Consider the following 19,819-nt stretch of genomic DNA (forward strand, 5'->3'; position numbering starts at 1 on the left):
ATATAAAATACTTGGTTTTGTTTTTGCCATTTCGTCAGTGTGAGAGCAACTTTTCTATGTGTGAAGACCCTAAGTGCAAAACCAAAGCTGCCCTCTAGAGAGCAGTGTTTAACAGTAAAGAGCATCCACTAAATACCAACAATGGAGTTAAAAATAAGGATAATTATAATAATAAATAATGGTGAAGATGAGGAACTAACCACAGTCACAACTTAAACGTTCCTTTTTTAAATATCTGATGTATGTTCTCACCGTAAAGCTTGGTCAAGACTGAGGCCTGTGAAGTTGAAGAAACTCAGATACTCTTCTGCTACCATACAGCTGAAGTCATTACTAAAGGCAGAAATATACAAAGGTAGATTAGTAAGAAGAAAATAAAATATACAAAGAGCATTGGTACAGCCCAGTGACTACACAGAACAAAGTGTTATGAGACGTTCAAATGCTTTCTCAGTGAATAGCCTCAGTCTGAGCTGTCAATGAGCCAGTGAGCACTCAGTCAGTCAGCTGGAGATGCAGACCGGAGGCCAGAGAAGAAATAAAAACAGGAGATTCCCATGGTGCAAGTGTCAGAAAGTGAGGAAACCCTTTAATCCCCAAATCCTTCTCATCAGCATGAGCAAGCAGCTGACATACTGATGGGCTGATGAAGCAGCACAGCACTGGAAAGTAGCTGCAGATCTACTACAACACAGCACTTTGTAGGCAGAATTTAAAGTAGCATCGATGATAAATGTTCAGGAAACTGCAGTGTTGATTAGCATTTATTTAAAAAGCACAGAGGATGCAGCAGAGTGGAGCTTTTTGGAATAACATGCAAATTAAAATACAACTTTTACTTAACATTCAGAAAAGTGCTGCACAGCTTCTTATTGTTCCTATTGTACAAGTATCAGCCATATCTGCACTATCAGTCATGTTTCATACTCAGTTATATCATCATCATCTTTACAGATACTGGGAACTGAAGACAACACTCCTAGGCAAAGCAAAGATTAAGGATGATCATTTTAGCCGTTATTCGATAAATTGAAACCCCAACACTGTAACACTCACTTCTTGCTGAGGTGTCGTGCTACGTCAGACTTCCTGAAACCATCCAAGTTGAAGAGGCGTTTGGCGAGGCGTTTGGCAGCTGCCACATCGGCACGGTGGCTGCCGTTGGTGAGGGTGTCGCTGCTGCTCAGACCCAGCCTCTCGCTCAGGTCCTGGTCCAGCTCCGAATCTGTGGCCAGTCGGGCCTTCTCCCTGCTGAGAGGGTGGAAGAAGGAGACGGTGCAGGAGGTCAGAGGTTAAAGAGGAGGCAAAAAATTATTAATTAAAATCAGACACAGAGAAATAAGTAGACAGGGTGTGAAATGAATAACCTGAGACAAAGAGAGAAAGAAACAACAGACTGTGAATCATAAATAATTAATAAGGAAGGAAAATAAGGAACACAGACTGGTGTAGATATAATAATATAACTAATACCTCTGGTAAATCAATAATTTAATATCACTAATCTCCCATTTGTGTTAGAGGAATGTCTCTTAAATGAACTGAGATTAACAAACACGTACAGTGAACGATGAGCGGATAGAGGACGATGAAAGGAGATTAAAACACATATGGATGGAGAGAACAGTAATGAATGGGTGCAGGTTAATTTAGCTTTAACAGAACAAATGCACATACAATTTATATTTAGACCCATTTGGTGAGATTATACACTTAAGATCTTTTTCTAGTTTCCCCACTTTCTCGTTATCACTTCCTAATTAAGCCCCTTCAAAGCTTTAACCAGTGCAAAACGTATTACATCTGAACTATGCTGTGATTAGAATTTAAGTATGTTATGTCACACTAAGCTACTTTTCTGGCTTCTGCAAACTCTGGAAGACAGAAACGAGGTCTCCGGGTTCACTTCGAATTTGACATGACGCTGACATTTGTGGCTGAGCTGTGCGAGCGCTCTGTGCACGCCAGCCGGCCTGAGAAAACAATGACGGTCCAGCAGCTGAGGCTTGTATTCCAAAAAAGCAAGAGACAGCAACACTTCCTGCACAAGCCGAGCTCGTATTTGGATTTCTCAGCACGAGGGACAAGCCAAGAAAACCCACAGTCCCAGGGCTTCACTTCCCACATTTACACGTTCATCTACTGTATATGAGTCAAACTAAATCACACCAGAGCAAACAGTCATTAATAACAAAAGCTGAGTGGAGATTAAAGGGTTCAAAGGTCACCTCTGACTTCACAGAGTACACAGAGGAACAAGAAGGAAGAGTCTTCAGCCTGCTGGACGCTCTGTAGGAACAGTGGGAAGCTAACATTAGCAGCTAACATAGGAAGTTTAGCAGGTTCTCGAGGAAAATGTGACACAAGGTTGATGGTTCCCAGAAGGTAAAGTCGACCACGGCCCTGAAATGAGCACTCTGAAAACTCAGCTTTATAGTTTTTCAGTGTTAGTGTGAGGTTGGGTGTGAATGTCTCATTCAGAATGTACTGAAGTATATCAGGAGTTATCCTCTGGGGACCATAAATGTTAGAGCCAACTATAATATATTAGCTTTATGTTGACCTAGTGACATCAGGTATATATTTGACCTCTGGTCAACTTAAGACCATGTCTAAGTGTTACAGCCTCAGTACCGAGGCCCCTGGGTGCAGCCTCATGGTTTTTACCAAATGAGATCCTCTCTGAATCTGTCTGTTCGCTTGCAAACAGGCTCCTGACACTTAAAACAATCATTTGCATTTTCCTTTTAGTCACGCATAATATTCAAATCTTCCCACATCGTGACAGACAGGTTTTAAACAGGTTCCTGGGTCGGGACCTACCTGTGACAAGACTGCCTGATCGTCATATACCTCTCCTCTCCTGCTGAAGATGAACCATGACAGCAGAAGACAGACGGCGCCTTCAGTGCCGTCCCCTGACCGGCACCTCTCCTCAGACTGCTCACCCGACTGCCTCCTCCTCTCCTCCTGGCCTCGTAACCTGAACGCATCTCTGCGGAGGTCCAGAGAGTGGGAGCTAACGCTGAGCTGCACCTGCAGTTGCTCCGAAAAGGCCCTCAGACTTTGACATTCCTCACCCTGACTGAGACTTCTTCTTCTTCTTCCTCTCCACTTTCTCACTCTCCCTCTGTGTTTGCTGTCATTCGAGCTTCACAGCAAGCCTCCTTCCCCCAAAGTAAGAGAGCTGTTTGTCCTACATTGCCTCTCCTTCTCTATCTTTTCCCTCCGAGTCTGTTTGCTGTTGTTTCTGTTCCTGCTTTTCACTCCTCCCTCTCTCTTTCTCCCTCCCTGTTCCACTGTGTAAACTCTCCCTGTTCCCTTCTGACCTTGAAAAATAGCCTAAAACTTGTCTGTTGCCTAAAAATCTGCCGCTCCTCTATTTTTCCAACCTCGATGACACACCTCAGTGCAGCATGTCCGTCCTTTGTGTGTTGCACAAATCCTACTTGGTTTCTGTTTTCTCTTTCTTTTAGGCCACGTTCAGACAAAAAGAACATGTGAGGTGTCATGTTTAAATTCACTAACCACAGGGTGTGTGCCTCCAAACTATAACTGCCCAGTGGAGCTAATAGGGGCCTTTTGTCAACGCCTGTGGATTCTGTTTACAGCACATGCTTCAACTGGGTCTGCAGGAGTGTTTCTAATCACAAGACTGAGTCGGCCCCCTAGTCTGGGCCCCGCCACCTGTTAGCATTGTCTCATCAAGAGCCAGCACAATGCTGGAAGGTCCTGAGAGAATTCCCAGTGTCAGCCTCTGCTTTAACGGTATCCACGCAAAGCCGAGTCTCCTCTCAGTCCGCTGGGCAGCTTTGCACAATGAGCCACTGTCTGATGTTGCAGAGAGTCTGAAAGGGGTGATGTGAGGGAAGGAGGAGGAGGGGAGTGAAATTCCAACTTTTATCGAAGTATGGACAAGCTTTGAGAAATATTTGTCCTGTTGTCTCACTCCTGGATTCCAGGACGGCTTCAGGGCTGATCATAAAAATGCGATAAGATCCGCTTTAGCCAAACATTTACCTTTACCTGATTTGGGTTTTATCAGGACACAGAGACAGATAGGAGCTTGAGCCTGAGTAAAAGTTTATGTTTAAATACATTTAACAGTAGAAAATGACTTTAATCAGAACTAATGCCTAATCTCAGCACCGATCCAGGTCTAACCTCAACTTATTTCTATCTTTAGCCCTAAAATCAAGACTTACTCATCAAACTGAGCCATGAAGGTTAATCAGAAAGGTCCTGATATCCTTATTCCAAGTCGTCACAAAGCCAAAGAAGACCACACACACACACACACACACACACACACACACACACACACACACACACACACACACACACACACACATGTCTTTACTTCTCTGTGAGGACCACGATCCTTAAGTTCTTTGTGAGGGCCACCACTTCCACTATAGCTACAATGGTGGGCCATTCAAAGCTATCACTAGGGGGGAGTAAAGAGCTAGAAAGTCACTTCAAATGTAAGAAAACTCAAAGTAAAAAAAATCTTTTTCTTGTGTAGTTGTGTGGACCAGCCCTTGTTGCTAGGCAGATTAGGTGACAAACGTTCTTTTCCATTTAGTCCTATTTAAAAGTCTCTTGCCCACTGTCACTTAGAGATATGACAGGAGGAGCCAACAATGCAACCATGTCTTTTTAAATATCAAGTCTTGATGATATTTCTTATTCCAAAATGACTTTATTTTAACAACACATTAATCAGCTTAATTACAAAACTGATCTTTGAACAATTTTCCACTGTAGTCTATATTGTTTTAGGTAACATGGCATGCAAGTTCACCAGTTATGCTTAATCTGATCATGCAATGCTCCGTTTCAGGCTCACCAGTCCTGCTGACACAACACTAAGTCTAAACAATCCTTAAAGTCCACTAATCCACAAATTCTAACATACTAATTATGGTCACTCCAACAAGTATTTCAAAAACAAACAAAACCAACATGTAACAACTACTTGGTGTATCTTTGGTGTAATTGGTGCATCTTTCCAACTGTGACTGTGAAGTAGTGTGCTCTGAGACAACTCTTTACCAACATCTCTTTGTGATGTGAGTGATATACTGCCCCAGCTGTTGCCAAACTGCTGCTTTTTCTGCTGAACTTCAAGGTCTGCGATGACATCCGTTTTGTCTTGAGAGGTCGAGAGGTTGTAGCTCCACAGCTAAAACAGAAATCACAAATGTGACAAAGATTATCTAACTTTACAGTTAGAGCCAATACTATATTTGTTTCTGTATGCCAATCATAAGAATTTTTTGGCCAATACCATGAATAAATACATATAGACAGTTATTTACCACATTGATCCAAAAGCATATACATTTTAATTTTGCTAAGCAATATTTGCAGCTGCTTTGCAATATTGCATCCAACAGAAGATAAGATACCTGTACCTGCAATTTTCCTGTGCAACCAAACTACAACTGCAAATTTGTCTTGTAGGAAACATATGAGACTGCTAGGCTATATAATAATGCAAGATAATTTGTGAATTGCATATAAAATATAATAATATATAACATATAGAATGTGAGAACTAACAAATCCGTTCGGAGAATGACGGCACCTGCACATGCAGGACCCCTATACCTGAGAGTCTAAAAAGTTGTTCAGATATCTACAGATTTTGTCCAATATTGGACAAAATATGGATATTTTAATACTGAAAATCTGATCAGCTCCCCCCTACTTATTAATTGATACATAATGTAATGTTTTAAGTCATCTTAAAATACAGCTGATCACCTGTATTCCCAAAGTATTAAACTACTAATTCACAGCAACTGTAATTCATAGTCATTCAGACTCTGAATACTGCCTACACACATGGAAAAAATTGTTGGTAACCCTCGGTTAATAAAGGAAAAACCCACAATGGTCCTCCTCGGTTTTCTTGTATTATGTCCACTGTGGCTTAATCAGTTACTGATGGTGTGATCTGACTCCGATGTATCCTGACCTTGGAAGTTGTTCTGGGTTCTTTACCATTTATACTTCCTGTCTACTTAATTTGTCATCAATTTTCCTCTTATGGCCACGTCCTATGAGGTTGGCTATAGTCCCATGGACCTTAAACTTCTAAATAATAAAATAAATAATAAACTGTAGTCACAGGAACATCAAGCTGCTTGGAGATAGTTTTACAGCACGTTTGTCTACGTTTTTCTCTCTAATCACAAACAACTGAGGTACAGGAATACCACAATTGCTGTCCAGGCCAGTTTCATTAGTTTTTTGTTTTGTCTTTGTTAAACGTAAACTTGAACCACTGCTCAAAATCTATGTCTGATTTTCATTAATTAATTTTTGGTAAATCTTGATTTATTATTATTTTTGTCAGTTTTAAGTTATTTCAGTGACCTTTGTGAGCTTTTTTTCCAGTAACAGAGCGGTACCAACATTTTTGTCCATTATTGCATTACCTGTTATCTCTGTTTCTTTAATCATCTCTGTTGGTCACCTCAGCCAAAACTTCTGGTCCTTCTACAACAAAAGAACATAACAAAAACTTATACACAAAAATATAATAATATTTAACCTTAAAGAGCTCCTTAAGTTATTTTCCTACCATCTGAATCTTGAGCTGGCTCAAAGTTCTTCTTTAGGCACTTTTTTTTGAAAGACCCTACAAGAGACAAAAATAACATACACCTTAATAAAAAGCTTGACTGAAAACTAAACATTTACATTTAGCAGACGCTTTTATCCAAAGCCACTTACAAGTAGGGTACAAGGATAGACAGGGTAAGCATGAGGAGGTCTTGCCTAAGGACCCCTACTGGTAGTAGGCCACGGCTGGGATTTGAACCCCAGTCTCCCACATGGGAGGTGGTGATGTTACCACTACACTAACAAGCCACATTACATTTGCTGTAATGCATAGGAGCAAGAGGAACTAGAAGCAAGCGGACAGAAAAGAAACTTACTTGTTTTCTCCATCTTTTTTAGCTTCTTGGTTGATCGTGGAGTTGAGGTTCTCTGACTCAAAATGTCTGCTTCTTCTACAGCAAAAGACAATGTAATCTTAGCATATACAGACAGATGCTTTAATATTTAATCTCACAGTGTCTCTATAAACTAAGAAAACTACTCATACCATCTGAATCTTGAGCTGGCTCTTTTGACCTCTTTCCTGTGGAGGAGAAGAAAACCAACAACAGACAATATCATTATCAGGATATGTTACAATATATGAGGTTACCAAATTACAAAATAAAGATGAAGTCCTTGGTAACCAAATGGTCACAGCAAAAACCACATAACCCACTGTCCGTAGTTTGAGTCTAACTGAAGATCTTGGCTACACAGTCCTACAGTCAGCTTTTGATTTAGCACGTTCATATCACAGCAACTACCACCATACAAGTGGCAGATGAGAGGCTTAAAATATTGTTTTTCTCTGTGTTTATGCTTGTTTAACTCACTCAAACTATGACTAATTACTCTTATTAGGTTTTCGCTCACAACATTTTCTTTCATTTACTGTAACATAGTTGTGAACACAAATACACTAGTAACAAGTAATAGGTTTTACTTTTTTTTTATGCAATCTAATGTTTTTCTCTGCCGACTGTTGTCCACTCTTAGTGTAGAATAGTGGAGCCCCACCCTTTATCAGACACCAAGCAAAGACAAGCAGAGAAAAGAGGCAGCAGCATGTTTTGGATTATACTAATCTCTTTTACCTTGTCAAAAACAGATATAATGCACTTTAAAAACTGAGACACATAGCTAGGAACTCCATCATTAACTTTTCACATTTATAAGATATAATGTTCACTTTTTATATGTGTCTGCATTCTAGAGCTCAGAGTATACTGACATATATTGTGGTAATTCTTGCAGTTCTCCTATGATAACCCTGTAGCTATATTCATACCATCTGAATCTTTAGGAGACTTCAAAACTCTCTTTGGTATCTTTTCTTTGGAAGACCCTAGAAGAGAAGAGAAGAGAATAAAAACACCAGGCATTAACCCATGAGAAAAAACAGGTTATATTTAAAGGTATAATGTGTAAATACACATACAGTAAAGTCTAGTTGGCTTATGAATTCTCAACATATTTATTATGATACAACTACTGTATGATACCAAAACACAGTTAAACATCTTTTAAACCTCAATAATCCAGTACTGTAAGTCCCTGAAATAATTGCCTCTTCTGTTTCTGTGAGTCTTCTGATAGTTGGGATTAAACCTGTTTTGTACTAGTTCATTCTACTATGACTACGAAACATGTAATTGTTGGATTTTATTAAGATGTAAGTAATTTTGTTAATGAACGAAGCTTTACAAATAAAAATCTGTTAAAGAGCGTTGTGGATGCTGTTGAAGGAGTAGTTTTTAGAACTTTTATACCAGCACACTGAGTTCCAGTTATCAAACCTGTCCACTGATGTTGTTTTTAGTGTTTTTCTATATTAAACCATTATAACAAAACACTGGTGTTATGATACATTAAATTATTTAAAGTTATTTTTTCGAAAACCACTTAAATTGTTATTATATTTTAAGATTTAAAGATTTAAGAGCAGAGAAAGTTTTAGACGAGTTTCAGATTTTTGAAAATTGGGACTAAGGCTCCTGAGAGTGCAAAGGTGAGTAGGTCATTCCACGATCATCGAACCACTGAGGTGAAAAACTTAGCCTTGGATCTTTTAAGGTGAAGGGAAGGGACCATAAGACAACGTTCGTTGGCAGTATATGTAACAGTAAGACAGCATAGGATTAGTAGAGTTATTAAATTACTTATGTTGACGTCACATGTGAAGAGAGAGTATCCTCGTCTTGGATACAACAAGCTTCTACACAATTTCTTTTTATAATATTACAACCCCCAAAGCAGGTCACTCCGACCTATGTTAACTTTCTATTGTAGCCCATTATTATTTAAAGCAGATTAAAAATAGAAGATATTATTCTCGTCACATTTAACGCACTTAATAATCAAGCCCTGTCACATCTTCAAGACCTCATAATTCCATATTTTCCAATCAAAACACTTTGTTCTCAATGTGCAGGTTTACTTGGTTCCTAGAGTTTCCAAAATGTAAAATGGGAGGCAGAGCCTTTAGCTATCAAGCGCCCCTCCTGCGGAACCAGCTCCCAGTTCAGGTTCTGGAGGCAGACACCCTCTCTACATTTAAGACTAGACCTAAAACTTTCCTTTTATGTAAAGCTTATAGTTAGAGATGGATCAGGTGATTCTGGACATTTATTTTGTTCAGCAGGGTCAGTAAAGACAAGGTGAATATCTCATCTAAAGCCCTGTAAATGTTGAAATGTCCACAAGATGTGCCCTCTTCATGTGGGACTGACATTTACATAATACAGGATTTAATCATTTCACTGATCCTGTCTTACTGTCTTCACACAACTTATCAAAACAGCAGTGTTCTTTGTTACTATGGGTTAATACAAAAAACTTAACTTGCAGACATGATCTGGACTAGAACTCAGTCTGCTGGTGTGCATGTCCTCTATTCTCCTTATTCACCATCTTTCACACCACACTTCAGCTGGTAACCATTACTCTAGACATATGTAATGCAGGACTGGACACTACAAGATTGTTACAACACAGATGGTAAAGCAAACAATTAATGTAAGATTTACCTTTTTTTCGCAATCCTTTTGCATTTGTTGGATGGTTGTGTAATTGAAATTTCCTGAGTAAAAATGTCTGGTTCTTCTACAACAAAATAGGATGTCACCTCAATATTTTGTACAGTAAACCATATACAGTAGATAATGTAATGGATGAACAAAACCTCAAGTTATTTTCATACCATCTGAATCTTGCGCTGACTTGAAAATCTTCGAAGACCCTTCAAAACACTAAATATAACATCATCATGACAAGCTTGACTATAAGAACATAACTTAGTTATTTAATATGGATGTTTTTAAGTGTAATTATTAACATGGCAATTAATTTGTCAGATGGCAATTTAATGTGTGATTTTGTCATGCAATTTACAATGCACTTTGCAAGTGGCTTAATGGCTGGTAGTTGTTAGGTTGAGTTAGCTAATAAGAGATGGCAGATGCAGGTGTGGTTCCGCCTTGATAAGAGGACTGACAGATTGCATTTTCACTTAAGTTTTGACACAGAAAAAGCGTGGTAACAATATACTGAAAATGCATTAGGCTGTCGGTGCTGTTTTGCTGTCACATTTGAATAAAGAGATTTTTAAGGTTTTAAGGCCTCCACCTCTGTTAACTGAGTGAGTGTTGATTGCACCAGGTTGGACACACCAAACTCCTACCACTTTAGGGGGCAGGAGGGGTTGGCCAAGGTGTGAGTATTACATCCTTCACAACCTCCCCTTCCATGGTTTCATCTAACGAGCCTTTTCAGGCCAGCAAAATCTGAGCACAGCTGTTGCAGGCATGCATATTAATATTGCATATTCATATGAATTTAAACGGAACAGAGCAAAGCAGAGTGTGCAGAAACATTTTGAGAAAAAGCTAAATCTGAACAAGAAATCATTTAGTTTTGCACTTAAATTTAAAAATCATGTTTCTTAAGGATTTAAAGGTTGTATGCTATAGATATGGTACTTGCCTTTATCCAAAAATAATTTATAAACTTGCCTACAATAATATAAACAGGTCTACATACCAATTCGTCTTGTGGCTTCTTTTGTCTGTCCATCACCTAAGAGCACAATTTAAAATAAACAAGCAATGTTACAAACTAACAAACAATCAGAAGTAAAGCAAACATATACTTAGTGAGTATTGTATTAGGTACATTTGTAAATTTACAGGAATTCATAATTGTGCTATTACCAATTAAGTGTTTTTGACACTGTCATAAATGTGTAAATTCAGAATTTAAGGAACACCTCCATATATAATTACCATCATAATACCATCACTATGCACTCAGTGATCAAAAGAGTTAACACCTGTACATGGCAACATGTGTAACATGAAATATTCAAAAGAAGTAATGAAGAACAAAAAGGTTTTATTTACTTAACTCCACAGCTGCCATCTAATACCTGACTATATTTGCCTTCCTAAATGCAAAGTCACCATCCTCATAAAAAATCTGCCTAGTCATTACATGTTTTTTTTTACTAATGACAGCAAGGTCACTAAGCCACTAGAAAACCAGAGAAAACTTCCACAATGTTTATAAAATTGTATATTAAATATAATTAAGAAATTGCAGTAAATATGTTTATTTGGTAGCACTGTAGTATTTCTAGTATGAATGATTTTAATAATGTACATAAAGTTTGTGGTGTGTTGACTGAACAGATCGAAGATGTTAAATGTTAGCTTGGCCTTGAGGAGCTGTAGCATTTAAATACTCCACAATTAACCTCAACCTAAACCTAAACTGTACATTTACTTATCCAGTCTGAACGCTAGGTAAAACGTTTAAAGGAATAAGAGTAAAATTAAGAAAGAATATTTTTACATATTTCTTCAACAATGTCGATTGAAACAGATATTAAAATGTTAGCTAAGCAGCACTAGGTTAGCTTTCTAGCTAGCTAAATCGAAGATTAGCATTAGCTAACCCAACACTTTTTTCTTTTACCAAAAATTGCCAAAAGTTGTTTAATAAAAACTGTACATATCTTACCTCAATCAACTGCAGAGTTCTTTTATGTTCTCTGTCGTTCTCCTGCTTCACCTCCTCCTCGTACCTCTTACTACACCACTGGTGGTGCTCCCTCAGTCTCTGCAGTCTCCGTAACATGCGCTGCATGCTTCTGATGACGCATTCAGGTTCACCGGGATAGAGCAGACCTATTTGTGTTTTTTTGTGGTAAAATGGATTTTATAAAATATCTTTCAATTTAAAATGAATTTAATCTCTCTCATTAGTAATAAGCACAAATATGACTTTATAATGATAGTAATTTAAGGCAAGTTACATATTTGTAAGTTACATATTTCAGTCAGTATGAAATCAGGGAAACTGAGCCCACACAACTTCTGGTGAAAGCACAATTACACTTTACCTTTCTGTACGTATTATTAAATTTAATCATTGTCATTTATAATATACATGCACTTAATATAATTTTATTTGATTTTTAATTTTTCTTTTTTTTTTTAACTTTTTAACATAAAAAAAATTCTAATACTGTGGTTTTGATGTTGTTGATTTCTCCCCATTGCTGAACTAGTACATTGTAGAACAGAAAACCTGATCAAGTTCATTTGGAGACAGATTGGTGCAGTTCAGCTTGATAACTTGTTTGCCTCCTTCCCCTCCCCCACTCTGAGTGTAGACCACACAGCTGCTGCTCATTGTTGAAGCATTCAGGTTCATCAGAAGAGTGCAGAACTATTAGTGTTTTTCACTTCAATTTCAATTCCCTCCACCTTTTAAAATACATTTCAACCTGAAATAAAGTAGTGTCTCTCATTTAGAATAATAGAAATTAATACATTATAATAATGATGTTTTAAGGAAAGTCTACATGCATTACTTATGTATTTAAAAAGTCTAAAAGATATTGATATATTGGACTCATATTTTCTTTTCATCCATGTAAAAAATCATTTAAAAATTTTGCTATACTTTTTTTTTTTTTAATACAGCTTAAGACATGTAGTAATTTACCATTTTAACAAGAAACATGTTCAGCCACAACCCAGAAATCTGCAATTCACAAGTTCTAGTAAAGGCATCATAAAAGCTGAGAGAGGTTTGGAGGTGCAGGTGTTCAGTTGAGCTCCCCTCCCCCGCTCAGTGGCTGCTGCTCTGGCTGTGAGCCTCCACACAGACACAGACCGTATGGATCCAGTTAAGCAGTATCCAAACAAAACTTTTTGACAAAAGCTGAAGTTCACTTAATTATTACATTTAAAAATATATGTATAAATAATTTATGTGCGTTAAACATCATCATCCATATGTTATACGAAAATGTATGTACAGTTTTTAAATTAGTGCACATATTAAATTGAGTGTAGATGCTACTAAGAATACTGTAGTTGGTAAACATTTTTAAAAATGCTGGACGAGGACATGGTTACAAGAAAAGGTTTTCTGCACTTCAGCTTGATAATGTGTCTCCCCCACATAGTTTTGGCCTGTTCCTTTATGAAACAATTGTTCCCCATCTCTTTCTCATCCTAGATATTTCAGATGCTATTTACAATCTACTATACTCACATGTATATCTGCATTCATAAGAAGTTATTAAAGATAAATATACTTATTTTACTCAATTGACAAGACAAAATTATGCATGATTGTTAATAATCCCTTTATGCTGTATGCTGATGTAACATACAAGCCTAAAGTGCTATGGCTTCACAGTTTTATATAGATGAAATGGTTAAGTTAATTTGGTGTCAAATAGCGTTTGTAATAGCCTGAAGTGAGAGTTTCCATCCTTTGAGTGGAGTCACTGATATATTTAATGGTAGAGGTTACTTCCTGAAGGATTCCTGTCATAAAGGTCAGTTGATGATGGCATTTCTGTGGAATCTGAAGCTTCAATAGTCATTTCAACACAAAACCCCCCTCTTAAGAAAGTGTAAGAAAGTGGGCCCTTAAGGTGCCTTTGCCTATTTAGAGTGAATTTTAAACACCATATTAAAAACACTCCAGACCAACCATACCCTTCCCACATGACACGTAGCTTGTCTACCAGCACCTGGAATAGACAGCAGCCTCCAGAGTTCAAACTCTGACAATATATGAAAGGCCACCGGTCTATAACGCGCTTCTCAGAGTGACACAAGTTTCACTCCTAAACAAAAATGCACTGGACATTTCAACAACACAAGTTGAGCAAATTCTGCGCAAGCATTTGTGATAATCCAGGTTATAAGCAGAATTAACAATAAACTTCGGGGCAAAACATTTGCCCTTATGTTGAGCCTTGAACTGCTCAGTGCAATAACCCTGCTTGTGATCAAGAGGGAAGCATGTGGTGTACAAAAAAATAATCCCTTCTCATTTGCAAAACCAGACCGCGTTTGTGCAAGCGTGTACTATGGAGAAAAAATGCATCAACAGTTCTGTGTTTCCCCTTGCCTGCCTGCTTAGTCCCTCACATATGGTGGCAGTGGTGGAATCAGCTGGTTGAGGATACAGGTGTTTTTTTTGTTCTCCTTCCTCCTTCTCTCCATGACTACAACAATGTTTGGTGTTAGCCATGCAGGGTGGACGATAAACTACAAGAAGTAAAATAGAGAACAGACACTACCTCACTAACCTCCCACAGGACGTCCGCCTGCAGAACTGTGTGTATGACACAGTTACACCACAGTGTAACAGTTACACCCACAGTGGTCTGTAGAACAGACCGTAACCCTCCTGTCATCTTCAGAAGTTCTCTGATGACTCTGTAGGATGTATTAAGGGTGGAGATGTCACAGAGTACTGGGAAGTGGTGGAAAGTTTTGTTGACTGGTGTGGACTCAACCATTTTCAACTAAACATCAATATAACAAATGAGCTGGTGACGGACTTCAGAAAATCTGTCATCTCTCTCCTGGTAGTATACTTGGACAGCAGACTGGACTAAGAACTCAGCAGCATTGTACAAAAAGGTGCAGAGCCGGATGTACTTTCTGAGAAGACTCAGGTCCTTCAACGTCTGCAGCACCATGCTGAGGATGTTCTAAGAGTCTGTGGGTCCAGTGTCATCTTCTATGCTATGTTCTGCTGGGCCGCAACATGAAGGATACTAACAGGCTGAACAAACTGATCAGGAGGGCCGGCTCTGTTCTGGGGGTGCAGCTGGACCCTCTACATGTTGTAGCTGAGAGAAAAATTCTGTCCGAATCAATTAATCCTGAACAATCTCTCCCACCCTCTCCACTGTGTTGGCTGGACAGAGGAGCACGTTCAGCCAAAGACACATTAACATTAAATGCTCCAAAGAACGCCACAGGAGGTTCTTTCTACCTGTGGCCATCACCCACTCGCCCCGCTGTGAGGGCTCTAATGCTCTCTAACACTCCCTAAAGTCTGGATACCCCCCTCTAATGCTGAGATCTCCTCTGTCAGAGTGCTACCTAACACACGCCTATCACAAATAAAATTTTGACTAACAACGGAGGAAGACTGTCTAAACATCCTGCACTCCACACACTGAACAAGCTGAACAAGCTAAATATTAACCATTATAGCATGCCTGAGTTGGAGCTATGTTGTTTAGAGTTGGATTCCGCTTGTTGTTCTTTATAACAACAGCTTGTTGTTCTTTATAACAACAAGCTGATGTTCAGAAAGGATAAAACAGAGTTTAATATTCAATCTTGGCTCTAGACATGGCATCTTTCTTTTTTATGCAAAAAATGTGGTGCAAACTGTAACAGAAATAAGCACACAAATGCAGATTCATAACACAGAGGTCAAGAGATGAAGGAAGTTCACTCAAATAATAAGAACTGAGCTAGGTAAGCAGTTGAGTATGTATAGGTAAGGCGAGGCGTATGGCAGGTACTACACATGCAGTTCCGGGCTTGTGCTAGCGCTGGTTTAAAATAGTTTTCACTTAGCAACATTTTCAGAACCAGTAAATAGGCTAGAGAACCACCACTGAGCCACTACATCATATATGTCTGTAGTATTTCACCTGCTATATGTTTATCTCCTGACTTTGAACGCCTCCACTCTAATCTAAACACTGCTGGGTCACCACATATTCACTGCTCATTTTGATGTGACGCTAATTAGAGCAAGCTAGCTAAATAGATTTAGCTTTATTTTATCAGTCACATTGTAGTATTGTACTGTAGTACCGGTACTTGAACTACTGTAATAAATCTTTCTTTACAACAAAGCTCAGCTGATTTTGTTAATCAGCATAGTACTTTGTTTTATAGCAGCAAATAATTGGTTCTTTGCGTTTTGACAGACAAAGAATGGGCTTCTGGTCAAGAAACTGGCAGAAACATAAGTGCACAGTGAGATTTGCCTTATGATGCAAACATCTGTGAGAAAGCAAATATATTGTTAGGCAAGAATCTAAAATATGGGAAGGCAAGGGCAAGGCCTGGGGGGAACACAGAACCAGGAAACTTGTGGCAGGGTCATGGCAGGTGAGAAGCGGGTATGGATGATGATGATGTGGCAGGTTGATGAAGACTGAGGCAATGACAAATGACATGCATTTATACGTTGTCAGTGTGCAGCTGGCTTATCAGGGCAACAAGTATTTAGGACACAGCTACTGAAAAAAATCCCAACAAGTGCTGGTTAACTGTCTGACACCACCATTTAATACTAACAGTCACACTGGAGCAGTAGACAGACCTACACTCTCCCATCCTCACTTGAATTACTTCACGCCAATGAGGGCACTTCAAAACTGAGATATTCATAATCTCAGAAACAAATGTGAAATGAAATTTTAGGATAACAGGCTCTAACTAAATGGTGGCTAAAGTTAGCCTCTCTCACACTCCAAAACAGGCCAATTTTCAGGCCAATTACAGGGTGAGACAGTCAGGAAAGTTTAGAGATATTGGGTGAAACTATTTTTATGGCTCTGGTGGATTGAGTGCTGGTTAAGTAGCATGCTTATCTAAAACAGTTATACCTTAGTTTAACTCAGCTGCTATTCAGGGTTTACAAAAGTCACAGGCGTGTCTACACACCATATGCTGCAAGCTAACAGGAGAAGAAGAGACTTAAAGCACTGCTACAATGTCCAAGTAGTTTGATGAAAGCAGCAGAAGAAGGTGATCAGTTATTTGACATAACCCAACCAGTCATGTAACATTATGATTTACCATATCCCAGTCTTTCCTCAATTAGAACTTGCATTGCATTCAGTAGCATTTCTCCTCCAGTTTTTCATTATCTACATGTTGCCGCAGGAAACTGAGTTGCTGGCCATACTCATGCATGATCATGTTCTGTGTAAACGCACATTGGAGCATTTTTATGGCTATGTTTTAAAGTGCAGTGTAATTAGGCAAAGGTGTCTTAGAGAGGGGGACACCTTCTCTTTTCTTCATTTTCTCCTGTTCTGTTAGTAGCCATATTGATGAGCTGTCACTAGTCCATGTATCTTCTACTTTCTCTCTCTTTCTGCTTACAGTTCTGATAGTACCATCATTTCTAGTATTTATATAGTGTTGAAATGTCACTACTGTTTATGACAGTAGAGATACCTCATGATCATTACATCACGATCAAATAAAGCCTTCTCTAGGTCTGTTTGATGTGGTACCTCAGTGTGTATTCCCTAACAGTGACTCAGCATTTTCAGTACGCACTATATCCAATTTTAAATGATTAATTCAAATACGCTGATTGACTGACATGATGTATGAGCACAAACCAGTCTCAATCTTTTGAGTTCACCATCAAATTAATAACCTTAAAAGCCCTCACAAATTAAAAGCCCTGAATTTGGTTGTTAGTGGCATTGTACTTCAGTACTTGTATACTTACCTTCTTACTTATACTCATTTCTTTGTCCTTCCATTCATTTATGCTGTACTTATCTTCTAAATATTCAAGTTTGTGTAGTTGAAGTGATTGTACAGAGTGCCACTATTAGGTTTTTACAATATACAGTTTTTTTTTAATGCAAATAATAGTTTCAGTTATTTCAGGGGAAATCATTCAGACATTTCTCATTAATGTTTTAACAAAAAGTATTTTTTAGTATTAATATTTTTTACAGCATACTTGTTATGTCTAGTACCAGTAGGTAGTAACTGTATAAGTATGAAGTAATAGTAAAATAAGCAGTAAATGTATGTAAAAGCTATGTTTGCCCTCTTTTTCCCCATTTAAATGTGCTCTCTGCCTCACTTTCTCATTTACTTCCTGTACAGGCCCCAGTTAAGGCAGAAAAATGTTGCGATTGGCTATTGTCGTCATGTGACCACAGTAGCCAATCGCAAAATTCCTCTGCCTTAACCAATTGGAAAATTGCATTATTTCGCCTGCACTACTGGAGTGTGACCTGTAGTAGGAGTGCTAGAGCACTAGCTTGCACACACACATCCGACATTACTAGCTGAATGTGGACCTCTTCTGAAATTTATACAGATGCTTCAATAGGGCTAAAGGAGGCTATCCTAGCAGTTTCCTTGTGTGGACCACCCAAAATGTCCTCACAAGTAAAACTGCCCTCACAAGTAAGGTGTCCTGTCAGGGGTTGGTCTGCACAAGTATAGCAAGACAAACCCACACACACACACACACACACACACACACACACACACACACACTCCTGTTCCTGCTGCTGAAACCTACAGACTCACTGTTATAGGAAACACTTCACTGCTTTCCTCTTCTGCCATCTAGTGGTCAAAGCAACAAGGTGACCCAGTGCAGTCGCTCTACCTCTGCAGTGCTGACCGACTAAGTTACTGTGACATTCAGCCAGTCTACATAACCCAACCATACCTAAGCAGCATGTAGAGAGACTGTTGCATATTTTGCAGGATGGAAGACTGAGTTTCATCACACTTTCCCTTAATGCACGGTACATATGGCACAAAACAAAGATTCCACCTATAACATAAAGTCTCGAATTGCAAGTGGGAGTCTGAAGGGAGTTGAATTAAAGTCTTTGGGACTTGAACAGTCAAGGTGAAACCCTGATTGCTGCAGCAGCCATCTGCCTCTGTCTAACAGGCACACACACACCTACAAAAACCCCCGTAAGCAAAGCAGGCATTTCACATACACACAGACAGGAACGCACCTACAGATACACAAGCGCACACACACATACGAATAAGGAAATATGCACAGATGGGTATACACACATGTTACTCTCTCTCACACACACACACACACACACACATGCTGCCTGGCAGACAGCAGAGACCACAGACAGCCTTCTAGCGACCTTCACTCCAAGCTCCAGAACAGCACTGCAGCACTGCTCTGTGCAGGAAAGTGACACACACACAGAGACTCGCTCGTCTGGTGTCTGACAGGAGTCCATTAACAGGGTTCTGACCCCAGAAAGGAGGCAATAAAAAACCCATTAATACTGAATTAACATCATCACAACTGTCATATTTAACTGATTGTGATGTTCCTTTGTTGGAGTTTATTCGAAGGACACAGGTTAAGATGAGACCAGATGCATTTTACCCAACCTGCAAATGATTTCCTCAGTCTCAACATCATTAGAGATGTTTTGGCTGATGCTGGGTGTGGTGTTGGAAGCAAAGTAGTTCATAACATACAGTGTCACTGTATGCTGTATATATATATATATATATATATAACGGGGTTGATGCTGTGGGAATGTGACGTAACATAAATAAACCTTCATTCACTGTATTAAAACACTCTATTTGTTCATTTTTCCACACATGAACAGTAATACTTACAATGACACTATTCTAACTCACCTTGGTAAAGAGAAAGAGGGGTTGCTGTTCCAGCTGCTCCCCAGCTGTACACAATCTCGTCCTCTGGGCGGCGTGTCCTCTGAACCGCTGCTCAGCCGCTCACTGGAGGGGGCTCTGGTGGCGTCCGAGTCCCCAGTGACAGTAAAGATAGAATCAGACAGGCTAGGCCTTTCATCGTGTGCCAGTGGGGCGAAGCTGAGCTGCACGATCTGCCTGGCGCTCTGGCAGACGGGCCCGTGGATGGCAGGGGTTAGTGTGGGCAGGTCGAACGTCAGGACAGTTTGGGTGGTTGATGTCAGCAGCTCCTCGCTGTCCAGGCTGTTGTACGATGTCCCTTTGGCTCGGTGAGACTCCATGATGCTCTCAAAGTGGCGGCTGAAGGTGTCTTCCGTAGCACAGCGAGGACCAGAGACCAAGATGGGGGATTTCAGGGCTGGGTGGTGGTTGTCGAAAAATGTTTCCATTGGTCT

General features: G+C 39.4%; 1 protein-coding gene across 2 annotated transcripts in view; it reads right to left on the reverse strand.

Annotated features, from left to right (window-relative positions):
* The window catches only part of LOC113156775 (PH and SEC7 domain-containing protein 1-like), a 49,804-nt gene that overhangs the window by 29,041 nt on the left and 944 nt on the right, over positions 1 to 19,819 (reverse strand). Inside the window, exons 3-5 of one of the 2 annotated variants that reach the window (XM_026352081.1) lie at positions 19,350 to 19,817; positions 1,057 to 1,251; positions 253 to 333 (exon numbers count right to left, since the gene is read on the reverse strand). In XM_026352081.1, coding sequence (XP_026207866.1) covers positions 253 to 333; positions 1,057 to 1,251; positions 19,350 to 19,817 — 744 coding nt within the window. Of the gene's footprint in view, positions 1 to 252; positions 334 to 1,056; positions 1,252 to 2,823; positions 3,214 to 19,349; positions 19,818 to 19,819 lie in introns of those variants that run through there. The other variant, XM_026352082.1, reaches the window with a different exon arrangement.

Source organism: Anabas testudineus, chromosome 19, assembly GCF_900324465.2.
Source record: "Anabas testudineus chromosome 19, fAnaTes1.2, whole genome shotgun sequence".
Lineage (NCBI taxonomy): Eukaryota > Metazoa > Chordata > Actinopteri > Anabantiformes > Anabantidae > Anabas > Anabas testudineus.